At 48.1% G+C, this 13,186-nt stretch overlaps 1 protein-coding gene across 7 annotated transcripts in view; it reads left to right on the top strand.

The window, feature by feature from the left end:
* pds5b (PDS5 cohesin associated factor B) overlaps positions 1–13,186 on the top strand; it is a 130,450-nt gene that overhangs the window by 91,886 nt on the left and 25,378 nt on the right. For all 7 annotated transcript variants that reach the window (XM_090226472.1, XM_036968175.2, XM_090226474.1 and 4 more), the window contains 10 exons: positions 2,054–2,169; positions 2,700–2,805; positions 3,096–3,256; positions 3,979–4,102; positions 4,414–4,572; positions 4,689–4,757; positions 8,447–8,583; positions 9,017–9,140; positions 10,336–10,540; positions 12,447–12,561. In XM_090226472.1, coding sequence (XP_090082598.1) covers positions 2,054–2,169; positions 2,700–2,805; positions 3,096–3,256; positions 3,979–4,102; positions 4,414–4,572; positions 4,689–4,757; positions 8,447–8,583; positions 9,017–9,140; positions 10,336–10,540; positions 12,447–12,561 — 1,316 coding nt within the window. The remainder of the gene's footprint in view (positions 1–2,053; positions 2,170–2,699; positions 2,806–3,095; positions 3,257–3,978; positions 4,103–4,413; positions 4,573–4,688; positions 4,758–8,446; positions 8,584–9,016; positions 9,141–10,335; positions 10,541–12,446; positions 12,562–13,186) is intronic.

Genomic DNA, 13,186 nt, shown 5'->3' with positions numbered 1-13,186 from the left:
CGGCGACAGGAGGCAGGCTTCATCGCCGCGTCACACACCACTTTGCAATGAGCTGGAGGCAGTAGGCATTTTGAAAACATATACTGAAATGTTGGAAACCTGAACATTTTACAACATTATGAGGCATGTTTTTACCTTGCTTCAAAGTAGCAAAATCAGAAATGTTCTTTCATTGTCTTGTAACCAAAAGAACAATCCTAGTTATATTAGCGTCACATGCTAGTTGTTGATAATCCTAGTCATATTAGCGTCCCATGCTAGTTGTTGATAATCCTAGTCATATTAGCGTCCCATGCTAGTTGTTGATAATCCTAGTTATATTAGCGTCCCATGCTAGTTGTTGATAATCCTAGTCATATTAATATCCCATGCTAGTTGTTGATAATCCTAGTTATATTAGCGTCCCATGCTAGTTGTTGATAATCCTAGTCATATTAGCATCACATGCTAGTTGTTGATAATCTTAGTCATATTAGCATCTCATGCTAGTTGTTGATAATCCTAGTCACGTTAGCATCCCATGCTAGTTGTTGATAATCCTAGTCATGTTAGCATCCCATGCTAGTTGTTGATAATCCTAGTTATATTAGCATCCCATGCTAGTTGTTGATAATCCTAGTTATATTAGCATCCCATGCTAGTTGTTGATAATCCTAGTCATATTAGCATCCCATGCTAGTTGTTGATAATCCTAGTCATATTAGCATCCCATGCTAGTTGTTGATAATCCTAGTCATATTAGCATCCCATGCTAGTTGTTGATAATCCTAGTCATATTAGCATCCCATGCTAGTTGATGATAATCCTAGTCATATTAGCATCCCGTGCTAGTTGTTGATAATCCTAGTCATATTAGCATCCCATGCTAGTTGTTGATAATCCTAGTCATATTAGCATCCCATGCTAGTTGATGATAATCCTAGTCATATTAGCATCCCATGCTAGTTGTTACACCTTACACCTCCCCTCTTTCTACATTTCTAATGGACATAAAACCGCTCACTTTGGACAAGTGTTTTTCTGTTAATTGCATTATGGAACGAACATTTGTGCGTAGCCTTCTGCCCTGCATAGTTTATAATGTGAAGAAATCATAGATTATCAACATTTCTAAACTAAACATTCTGATCTGTTGCATTTTTTTAATGTAGCGTGAATTTGGGATCTATCGTCCCACAACTGTCCCAGAGTCTGTTTGGTATTTCTCGGCAAGTTGACCAATAGAATAGGGAAACTTTTTTATTTTATGAGGGATAGTAGATTTACATAGGCTAGTGATTTTTCTGTTCGTTACTTTTAATTATCCGTTATTTTACCAGGTAAGTTGACTGAGAACACGTTCTCATTTGCAGCAACGACCTGGGGAATAGTTACAGGGGAGAGGAGGGGGATGAATGAGCCAATTGTAAACTGGGGATTATTAGGTGACCGTGATGGTTTGAGTGCCAGATTGGGAATTTAGCCAGGACACCGGGGTTAACACCCCTACTCTTACGATAAGTGCCATGGGATCTTTAATGACCTCAGAGAGTCAGAACACCCGTTTAACGTCCCATCCGAAAGACGACACCCTACACAGGGCAATGTCCCCAATCACTGCCCTGGGGAATTGGGATATTTATTTAGACCAGTGGAAAGAGTGCCTCCTACTGGCCCTCCAACACCACTTCCTGCAGCATCTGGTCTCCCATCCAGGAACTGACCAGGACCAACCATGCTTAGCTTCAGAAGCAAGCCAGCAGTGATATGCAGGGTGGTATGCTGCTGTTACTCATCTTGATGGCAGAGGGAAAAATGTGGGCATCGGACTTTTAGTAAGAAGGGATCTCACATCGTTGCATCCTCGACTTGCATGTTCTGTTGAAGATGAATTGCCATGAACTAAATGTTGTTCTGAACACCGCGGGTGGACGCCGTAATCAGGTTACTCAATGCATATGGGTCCGGCAAAATAAAATGCTGCCAGTCAGATGTCTGACGCCACTTTTCCCTAACAGAAACCGCGCGCGCGCGTGTGTGTGTGTGTGTGTGTGTGTGTGTGTGTGTCCTCCAGAGAGACATCACTAAGAAGTTAGGCAGTCCTAAACAGCCCAGTAATCCCTTCTTAGAGATGGTCAAGTTCCTGCTGGAAAGAATTGCTCCTGTACACATCGACACAGAGTCTATCAGGTAATACACACCCCAACACACTAACACACACACTCTACTGCACAACCCCAAACACACAAGGTGATGGATCTATTTTGCTTACGTTGTGTTTTTCTCTCTAACGCCCTCTCTCTCCCTCTCTACTTCCCTCCCTCTCTCTTCATCCCTCTCCCTCCCTCTCTCTCCCCCTCTCCCTATCTACTTCCCTCCCTCACTCTCCATCCCTCTTCCTCCCTCTACTTCCCTCCCTCTCTCTCCATCCCTCTCCCTCCCTCTCTACTTCCCTCCCTCTCTACCTCCCTCTCTACTTCCCTCCCTCTCTCTACTTCTCTACCTCCCTCTACTTCCTTCCCTCCCTCTCTCTCCATCCCCCTCCCTCCCTCTCCCTCTCTACTTCTCTCCATCCCTCTCCCTCCCTCTCTACTTTCCTCCCCCTCTCTCTCTCCCTCTCTACTTCTCTCCCTCTACTTCCCTCCCTCTCTCTCCATCCCTCCCTCTCTCTCCATCCCTCCCTCTCTCTCCATCCCTCTCCCTCTCTCCCTCCCTCTCAGTGCTCTGGTAAAGCAGGTGAACAAGTCGATAGATGGAACAGCTGAGGATGATGAAGAGGGAGTTCCTACCGAACAGGCCATCAGGGCAGGACTGGAACTACTCAAGGTATCTCTCTCTTTTTCTGCTCTCTGGCTTCCTGTGCTTTCTGTCTCTGTTGTCATTCACCCTTCTCTCACCCCCCCCCCCCCCTCTCTCGTTCTCCTCTCTGACTTCCTGTGCTTTCTGTCTCTGTTGTCATTCACCCTTCTCTCACCCCCCCTCTCTCTCTCTCTTTCTCCTCTGGCTCCCTGTGCTTTCTGTCTCTGTTGTCATTCACCCCACCCCTCCCTCTCTCTCTCTTTCTCCTCTCTGGCTTTCTGTCTCTGTCGTCATTCACCCCCCCCCCCTCCCTCCAGGTCCTGTCGTTCACCCACCCGGTGTCGTTCCACTCTGCGGAGACGTTTGAATCCCTGCTGGGCTGTCTGAAGATGGATGACGAGAAGGTGGCCGAGGCGGCGCTGCAGATATTTAAAAACACAGGAAGCAAGATGGAGGAGAGCTTCCCTCACATCAAGTCGTGAGTTTAATGTCAAATGTTTGTGTTGCATAGATGTGTACACAGACATATTCACACACACACACACCTACATTCACACACACACCTACATACATCTATACACACACACACACACACACATACACACATACATCTACATACACACACACACACACATCTACATACACACACATACACACATACATCTACATACACACACACAAATACCTACATACCTTCCTCGCATCAAGTCGTGAGTTCACAACTTTTTCCCCCCATTTTTCATTTATTTGATGAACACAAATGTTTACCCATAAAGCTCTCTGATTGTGTTACCTTGATGTTATTATTAGGCTGAATAGTCGTCCCACGTTAAATAATCACAGTCTTTCTGTAGATTACAACGTAAGGAGTCTGCTAATGTCTCCAACAACGGGTAGCAAGTCTTGCCGCTCTTTTGGCCATTGTTTCCCATTGGAGCAAGCTGCTGTAGTGTGCAGAACAGCCTTCTAGTGTATGAATGTGTATTATAGAACTAGTTGTTTGGATCCTGGATGCTGATTGGTTGATAGACGGAGGGCCCTGTCATCAGTTCCATTTGAACTCTCCAACTGTAACAGGTGTACTGTCCCACAGCCCAGTCAGGCAATTCATAAACCTCATCTCCCCGGGGGGGGGGGGGGGGAAGAGTCTCTTATTTCCCTATAATTCCTCCCTCTAATGCGCTCCTCTACTCCCCCTAGTGTTCTGCTGCCAGTATTGCAGATCAAAGCTAAGAGAGGACCGCCTCGCCAGGCCAAATATGCCATCCACTGTATCCATGCCATGTTCACACACCGAGACACACACTTCGCTCAGATCTTTGAGGTGAGGACCAGTCTGCCTTTTACGATCTAGTCATTTTTCTCCTAATATCTTCGCTTCTTCAGCCCTTTTTCCTATCAATCAATCAATGAATCAATCATTTAATAAAATATTATACAAATGTTATATTACGAAATATTATATTCCAACCGGAAGAGCGACTGAAAAGCTTTCTGAGTAGTGACTCTCCATTGAAAGTTATTTTTGGGCCGAGGTTGAATCTGTGTCTGGGGAAACCTGCCCTCTTGAAGTTCTACACGTGTCAACAGATGACAAGGTAAAGAGTGAAATGTCTTGTCTCTCTCTCTTCCCAGCCGCTGCATAAAGGCCTGGACCTTGAGGACCTGGATCAGCTGATAACTCCTCTCACCACTCTGGGTCACCTGGCTCTGCTGGCCCCAGAACAGTTTGCCGCTCCGCTCAAATCACTGGTGGCCAACTTCATAGTCAAGGACCTGCTCATGAGCGACAGGGTGGGCGCAGATAGACACACAGAACACTTACGTCTTTTCACTTGAGAGGAGAAGCTATCGCAGTGTTCCTGGTTGTAACATCCTCTGTTTATTGTGGATGTGTGGTTGTTGTGTAGATCCCAGGTAAGAAGACCACCAAGCTGTGGGTTCCTGATGATGAGGTGTCTTCTGAAACCCTGGCCAAGGTTGGTTTCCCTTCTTCCTCCACCTCCTCCCTCAACCTACCACCTCCTCCCTCAACCTACCACCTCTCCTCTACCTCCTCCACCTCCTTCCTCAACCTCCCACCTCTCCTCAACCTCCTTTCCCAACCTCCCCTCTCTCCTCTACCTCCTTCCCCAACCTCTCCTCTCTCCTCTACCTCCTTCCCCAACCTCCCCTCTCTCCTCCACCTCCTTCCCCAACCTCCCCTCTCTCCTCTACCTCTTCCACCTCCTTTCCCAACCTCCCCTCTCCTCTACCTCCTCCACCTCCTTCCCCAACCTCCTCTCGCCTCTTCCACCTCCTTTCCCAACCTCCCCTCTCCTCTACCACCTCCTTTCCCAACCTCCCCTCTCTCCTCAACCTCCTTCCCCAACCTCCCCTCTCTCCTCTACCTCCTCCACCTCCTTCCCCAATCACCCCTCTCCTCTACCTCCTTCCCCAACCACCCCTCTCCTCTACCTCCTTCCCCAACCACACCTCTCCTCTACCTCCTTCCCCAACCACACCTCTCCTCTACCTCCTTCCCCAACCACACCTCTCCTCTACCTCCTTCCCCAACCACACCTCTCCTCTAACTCCTTCCCCAACCACACCTCTCCTCTACCTCCTTCCCCAACCACACCTCTCTTCTACCTCCTTCCCCAACCTCCCACCCCTCCTCTACCTCCTTCCCCAACCTCCCACCCCTCCTCTACCTCCTTCCCCAACCACACCTCTCCTCTACCTCCTTCCCCAACCACACCTCTCCTCTACCTCCTTCCCCAACCACACCTCTCCTCTACCTCCTTCCCCAACCACACCTCTCTTCTACCTCCTTCCCCAACCACACCTCTCTTCTACCTCCTTCCCCAACCACACCTCTCTTCTACCTCCTTCCCCAACCACACCTCTCTTCTACCTCCTTCCCCAACCTCCCACCCCTCCTCTACCTCCTTCCCCAACCTCCCACCCCTCCTCTACCTCCTCTACCTCCTTCCCCAACCACACCTCTCCTCTACCTCCTTCCCCAACCACACCTCTCCTCTACCTCCTTCCCCAACCACACCTCTCCTCTACCTCCTTCCCCAACCACACCTCTCCTCTACCTCCTTCCCCAACCACACCTCTCCTCTACCTCCTTCCCCAACCACACCTCTCCTCTACCTCCTTCCCCAACCTCCCACCCCTCCTCTACCTCCTCTACCTCCTTCCCCAACCACACCTCTCTTCTACCTCCTTCCCCAACCTCCCACCCCTCCTCTACCTCCTTCCCCAACCTCCCACCCCTCCTCTACCTCCTTCCCCAACCACACCTCTCCTCTACCTCCTCTACCTCCTTCCCCAACCACACCTCTCCTCTACCTCCTTCCCCAACCACCCCTCTCCTCTACCACATCTCTGCCCCCCCCCATAGTTATAGTACTATTTTACTCCAGCTGGATGACAGCTCTCCTATTGGTCCGTTGACAACACTGATGTGAGGTGAAAGAGTAGGGAAAATGGAGAACCAATTGTTAGCTAAATGCATTTTGTCAAGATGTGTTAGTCAAGAACATAACCACTATTATGTGGTAGTTAGCTCCTTAGCGAAGGCATCATAACGACGAAGGTAACGTTAGTTAGCTCCTTAGCGAAGGCATCATAACAAAGGTAATGTTAGTTAGCTCCTTAGCGAAGGCATCATAACGAAGGTAATGTTAGTTAGCTCCTTAGCGAAGGCATCATAACGAAGGTAATGTTAGTTAGCTCCTCAGCGAAGGCATCATAACGAAGGTAATGTTAGTTAGCTCCTTAGCGAAGGCATCATAACAAAGGTAATGTTAGTTAGCTCCTTAGCGAAGGCATCATAACGAAGGTAATGTTAGTTAGCTCCTTAGCGAAGGCATCATAACGAAGGTAATGTTAGTTAGCTCCTCAGCGAAGGCATCATAACGAAGGTAATGTTAGTTAGCTCCTTAGCGAAGGCATCATAACAAAGGTAATGTTAGTTAGCTCCTTAGCGAAGGCATCATAACGAAGGTAATGTTAGTTAGCTCCTTAGCGAAGGCATCATAACGAAGGTAATGTTAGTTAGCTCCTTAGCGAAGGCATCATAACGAAGGTAATGTTAGTTAGCTCCTTAGCGAAGGCATCATAACGAAGGTAATGTTAGTTAGCTCCTTAGCGAAGGCATCATAATGAAGGTAATGTTAGTTAGCTCCTTAGCGAAGGCATCATAACGAAGGTAACGTTAGTTAGCTCCTTAGCGAAGGCATCATAACGACGAAGGTAACGTGGTGCGGTAGTTGATTGTGTGGTGCGGTAGTTGGCTGTGTGGTGCGGTAGTTGGCTGTGTGGTGCGGTAGTTGGCTGTGTGGTGCGGTAATTGGCTGTGTGGTGCGGTAGTTGGCTGGGTGGTGCGGTGGTACGGTAGTTGGCTGTGTGGTGCGGTAGTTGGCTGTGTGGTGCGGTAGTTGGGTGTGGTGTGGTGGTGCGGTAGTTGGCTGTGTGGTGTGGTAGTTGGCTGTGTGGTGCGGTAGTTGGCTGTGTGGTGCGGTAGTTGGCTGTGTGGTGCGGTAATTGGCTGTGTGGTGCGGTAGTTGGCTGGGTGGTGCGGTGGTACGGTAGTTGGCTGTGTGGTGCGGTAGTTGGCTGTGTGGTGCGGTAGTTGGGTGTGGTGTGGTGGTGCGGTAGTTGGGTGTGGTGTGGTGGTGTGGTGCGGTAGTTGGATGTGGTAGTTGGCTGTGTGGTGTGGTGGTGTGGTAGTTGGCTGTGTGGTGTGGTAGTGCGGTAGTTGGCTGTGTGGTGTGGTGGTGCGGTAGTTGGCTGTGGTGTGGTGGTGCGGTAGTTGGCTGTGTGGTGTGGCGGTGCGGTAGTTGGCTGTGTGGTGCAGTAGTTGGCTGTGTGGTGCGGTAGTTGGCTGTGTGGTGCGGTGGTGCGGTAGTTGGCTGTGTGGTGCGGTAGTTGGCTGTGTGGTGCGGTAGTTGGCTGTGTGGATGGGAAATGGCAGAGAGATCTGTTCCTCTAATACAGACCTTCACAGAAAGACTGTTGGCTACATTGTTTGATATCATTTAAGACTAGAGGTTTCAGGAAATGGCAGTTACAGGTTTGATGCAAAACCCTCCAACCCCCCCCCCCCCCCACACACACACACACACACACACACACACACACACAACCCAACTTAAACCTACTTCAGCTCCACCCGGTCTGAAAATCTAGGGTAGAACCCTGATTGTACATTAAAACGTATTTCTAGTTAGCTACTGTAGAGTACCCAGAACAGTCTATAACCTACCATGCCTACTGAGAATGTATCCTGCCAACATCATGAGGCTAAAACGTCTGCTATCCCCATTTCAAAGCGAAGGTTTGTAACCTCTCCTCTCCCTCCACCCCCTCCTTCCTTCTCTCTCTCTCTCTCTCTCTCTCTCTCTCTCTCTCTCTCTCTCTCTCTCTCTCTCTCTCTCTCTCTCTCTCTGTCTCTGTGTCTCTCTCTCTGCCTCTGTCTCTCTCTCGCTCTCTCTCTCTCTCTCTCTCTGTGTCTCTCTCTCGCTCTCTCTCTCTGTGTGTCTCTCTCTCTCTGTCTCTGTGTCTCTCGCTCGCTCTCTCTGTCTCTGTGTCTCGCTCTCTCTGTCTCTCTCTCTCTCTCTCTCTCTGTCTCTCTCTCTCTCTCTGTGTGTCTCTCTCTCTGTCTCTGTGTCTCTAGATCCAGGGTATCAAGTTGATGGTGAGGTGGTTGCTGGGCGTAAAGAACACCCTGTCTAAGTCTGGTAACTCCACTCTGAGGATGCTGACTGCTATACTTCACAGTGATGGAGACCTGACAGAGCAGGGCAAGATGGGGTACACATCACTCACCACACACAGCACACACACACACCCACATCACTCACCACACACACCACCACAACACACACACACACACACACCACACACACCACCACAACACAACACACACACACACACACACACCCCACATCACCACACACACCACATCACCACATCACCACACACACCACATCACCACACACACACACACACACACACACACACACACACCACATCACCACACACACCACATCACCACACACACACACACACACACACCATATCACCACACACAGCACACACACCACATCACCACACACACCACATCACACACACACATCACAGCACACACACACCAGCATTTGCTAGGACTTTGACATACACCTGACACATTCTTCTCTCTCCTCTCATTCTCCACACCTCCTCTCCCTCCCTCCCCCCTCCACAGTAAACCAGATATGTCCAGGCTGAGGTTGGCAGCAGCGTGTGCCCTACTGAAGCTGGCACAGGAGCCCTGCTACCATGAGATCATCACCCTGGAGCAGTACCAACTCTGTGCCCTGGTCATCAATGTAAGAGCACACACACTAAAACACTTTCCACACTAAACACACGCACACATGTCCTGTGTTGTGGAAATTTCCTCTATTCACCAAATCATGGGAGCAAACCACAACACAAGTCAGAGTTAGTTATCAAAGTCCATCTTTTAATTATATGAGCTCTATCACAATCTTGTGACTCTCAGGCAATTCAGTGTCTAACCATGAATTCCCTGAGAGCCCCTTCCACATTTCAAATTAGGTATTTTATAGCAAAGACACACACAGGATAAGACAGCATCGGCATAATTAATCGTTCAGCTTTGTCTCCTTTCTCAAACCCCAGAACCATAAACCAACCCTCCATATCAACAGGCATATATCAAATTGTCATTTAGATACAACCAACTCTAAATACAACCAACTCTAAATACAACCAATCCTATCTTGACAAGATCACAGAGACACACTGACTGGCACACAGACATTGTGGAGCCAAGAGATATGTTTACACATGATGATACTTTGACCTCTCCCCTCTCTGCGGCCCATGCAACTTAGTCTTGACATAGAACAGATACTGCAAACCCTGCCACAGTATTATACAAAAATAACATTCTTGATGAGAAGTAATTTACACACATTTGATGAATATAAAACATCTTACATATGTTACCAACAAATTCTGATTCTTCCACGACACCTGTTCTCATTCAAAACACCTATTCATCTCCCTCCCTACCTCTCTCTCCTCCCTCCCCCCTCTCTCCTCCCCCTCTCTCCTCCCTCCCTCTCTCTCCTCATCTCTACCTCCCTCCCCCTCTACCTACCTACCTCTCCCTCTCCCCCCTCTCTCCTCCCCCTCTCTCCTCCCTCCCTCTCTCTCCTCATCTCTACCTCCCTCCCCCTCTACCTACCTACCTCTCCCCCCTCTCTCCTCCCCCTCTCTCTTCATCTCTCTCCCCCTCCCCCCTTCTCTCCCCCCTCTCTTCATCTCTCTCCCCCTCCCCCCTTCTCTCCCCCCTCTCTTCATCTCTCTCCCCCTCCCCCTCTCTCCTCTCTCCTCCCCCTCTCTCCTCCCTCCCTCTCTCTCCTCATCTCTCCCCCTCCCCCCTCTCTCCTCCCTCCCCCTCTCTCTTCATCTCTCCCCTCTCCCCCCCTCTCTCCTCTCCCCCTCCTCCCCCCTCTCTCCTCCCTCCCTCTCTCTCCTCATCTCTCTCTCCAGGATGAGTGTTACCAGGTGCGCCAGGGCTTTGCCCAGAAGCTCCATAAGGGTCTGTGCCGCCTGCGTCTGCCCCTGGAGTACCTGGCGGTGTTTGCCCTGTGTGCCAAGGACCCTGTGAAGGAGAGGCGGGCCCACGCCAGGCAGTGTCTGGTGAAGAACATTACAATCAGGAGAGAGTACCTTAAACAACACGCTGCCGTCAGCGGTAAGGGAGATGGGCACAGTCTCACGCACACACACAGTCACACACAGTCACACACACACACACAGTCACACACAGTCACACACACACATACAGTCTCACACACACACACACACACACACACACACACCAGGCAGTGTCTGGTCAATAATATCAACATCAGGAGAATGTCCTGGATACTATTTAATCTGCTCTATGAAACCAGACCAGTCCTGGATACTATTTAATCTGCTCTATGAAACCAGACCAGTCCTGGATACTATTTAATCTGCTCTATGAAACCAGACCAGTCCTGGATACTATTTAATCTGCTCTATGAAACCAGACCAGTCCTGGATACTATTTAATCTGCTCTATGAAACCAGACCAGTCCTGGATACTATTTAATCTGCTCTATGAAACCAGACCAGTCCTGGATACTATTTAATCTGCTCTATCAGACCAGACCAGTCCTGTATACTATTTAATCTGCTCTATCAGACCAGACCAGTCCTGTATACTATTTAATCTGCTCTATCAGACCAGACCAGTCCTGGATACTATTTAATCTGCTCTATCAGACCAGACCAGTCCTGGATACTATTTAATCTGCTCTATGAAACCAGACCAGTCCTGGATACTATTTAATCTGCTCTATGAAACCAGACCAGTCCTGGATACTATTTAATCTGCTCTATGAAACCAGACCAGTCCTGGATACTATTTAATCTGCTCTATGAAACCAGACCAGTCCTGGATACTATTTAATCTGCTCTATGAAACCAAACCAGTCCTGGATACTATTTAATCTGCTCTATGAAACCAGACCAGTCCTGGATACTATTTAATCTGCTCTATGAAACCAGACCAGTCCTGGATACTATTTAATCTGCTCTATCAGACCAGACCAGTCCTGTATACTATTTAATCTGCTCTATCAGACCAGACCAGTCCTGGATACTATTTAATCTGCTCTATGAAACCAGACCAGTCCTGGATACTATTTAATCTGCTCTATGAAACCAGACCAGTCCTGGATACTATTTAATCTGCTCTATGAAACCAGACCAGTCCTGGATACTATTTAATCTGCTCTATCAGACCAGACCAGTCCTGGATACTATTTAATCTGCTCTATGAAACCAGACCAGTCCTGGATACTATTTTAATCTGCTCTATCAGACCAGTCCTGGATACTATTTAATCTGCTCTATGAAACAAGACCAGTCCTATGCCATCCAAGTGCTGTGTGTGGGCAGGGTCCAATGTGAACTATTTTTATTTTTTTACATCACAAAATAGGACGTTGCCCTTTTAATTAAGACAACTTGTTCTCAAACGAGAGAAGCTATCGATTTAGGCTACATTAGCCCAGACGAATGCTAGGGGTCGTTTTATAGACAGTAGCCTATTGCTAATTTAATACTATGTTCACTGACAAAAAAACACATTTCCTTCAACCGCCGTGGGGATGCAACTTTTGGTAACAGAATGACGGCACAAACAGAGCCGCAGTTTTCTATGGCAGACTGGAACAGAGCATGTCAATTTCAAACTGGAATGTCAAATACACTGAGAAGTTGACCGGGGGGGCCAGTGACTGACTAGATCCTCTGGCCCAATGCATGTGTTTACCTGTCCCAGGCCAGTGACTGACTAGATCCACTAGCCCAATGCATGTGTTTACCTGCCCCAGGCCAGTGACTGACTAGATCCACTGGCCCAATGCATGTGTTTACCTGTCCCAGGCCAGTGACTGACTAGATCCACTAGCCCAATGCATGTGTTTACCTGTCCCAGGCCAGTGACTGACTAGATCCACTAGCCCAATGCATGTGTTTACCTGCCCCAGGCCAGTGGGCTGTTGTTACTGTTGGACCAGGGTGTGTATTAACCTTTCTGTGTGTTGTTTTTTTTATATATATTCCAGAGAAGTTGTTCTCTCTGCTCCCTGAGTATGTGGTCCCCTATGCCATCCACCTGCTGGTCCACGACCCAGACTACATCAAGGTCCAGGACATTGAACAGCTCAAAGACATCAAGGAGTGAGTCTGCTGTTATAGTCTGCTGTTATAGTCTGCTGTTATAGTCTGCTGTCATTGTCTGCTGTCATTGTCTGCTGTCATTGTCTGCTGTCATTGTCTGCTGTTATAGTCTGCTGTCATAGTCTGCTGTCATAGTCTGCTGTTATAGTCTGCTGTCATTGTCTGCTGTCATTGTCTGCTGTTATAGTCTGCTGTCATAGTCTGCTGTTATAGTCTGCTGTTATAGTCTGCTGTTATAGTCTGCTGTTATAGTCTGCTGTTATAGTCTGCTGTTATAGTCTGCTGTTATAGTCTGCTGTCATAGTCTGCTGTCATTGTCTGCTGTCATTGTCTGCTGTCATTGTCTGCTGTCATAGTCTGCTGTCATAGTCTGCTGTTATAGTCTGCTGTTATAGTCTGCTGTTATAGTCTGCTGTCATAGTCTGCTGTTATAGTCTGCTGTTATAGTCTGCTGTTATAGTCTGCTGTTATAGTCTGCTGTCATAGTCTGCTGTCATTGTCTGCTGTTATAGTCTGCTGTTATATATAGTCTGCTGTTATATATAGTCTGCTGTCATATATTGTCTGCTGTTATTGTCTGCTGTTATATATAGTCTGCTGTTATATATATAGTCTGCTGTTATAT

The sequence above is a fragment of the Oncorhynchus mykiss genome, chromosome 29 (assembly GCF_057628025.1).
Source record: "Oncorhynchus mykiss isolate SJ-2025 chromosome 29, ASM5762802v1, whole genome shotgun sequence".
Taxonomy (NCBI): domain Eukaryota; kingdom Metazoa; phylum Chordata; class Actinopteri; order Salmoniformes; family Salmonidae; genus Oncorhynchus; species Oncorhynchus mykiss.
The sequence above is the reverse complement of the archived record's forward strand: the minus strand, read 5'-3'. Positions and strand labels throughout refer to the sequence as shown.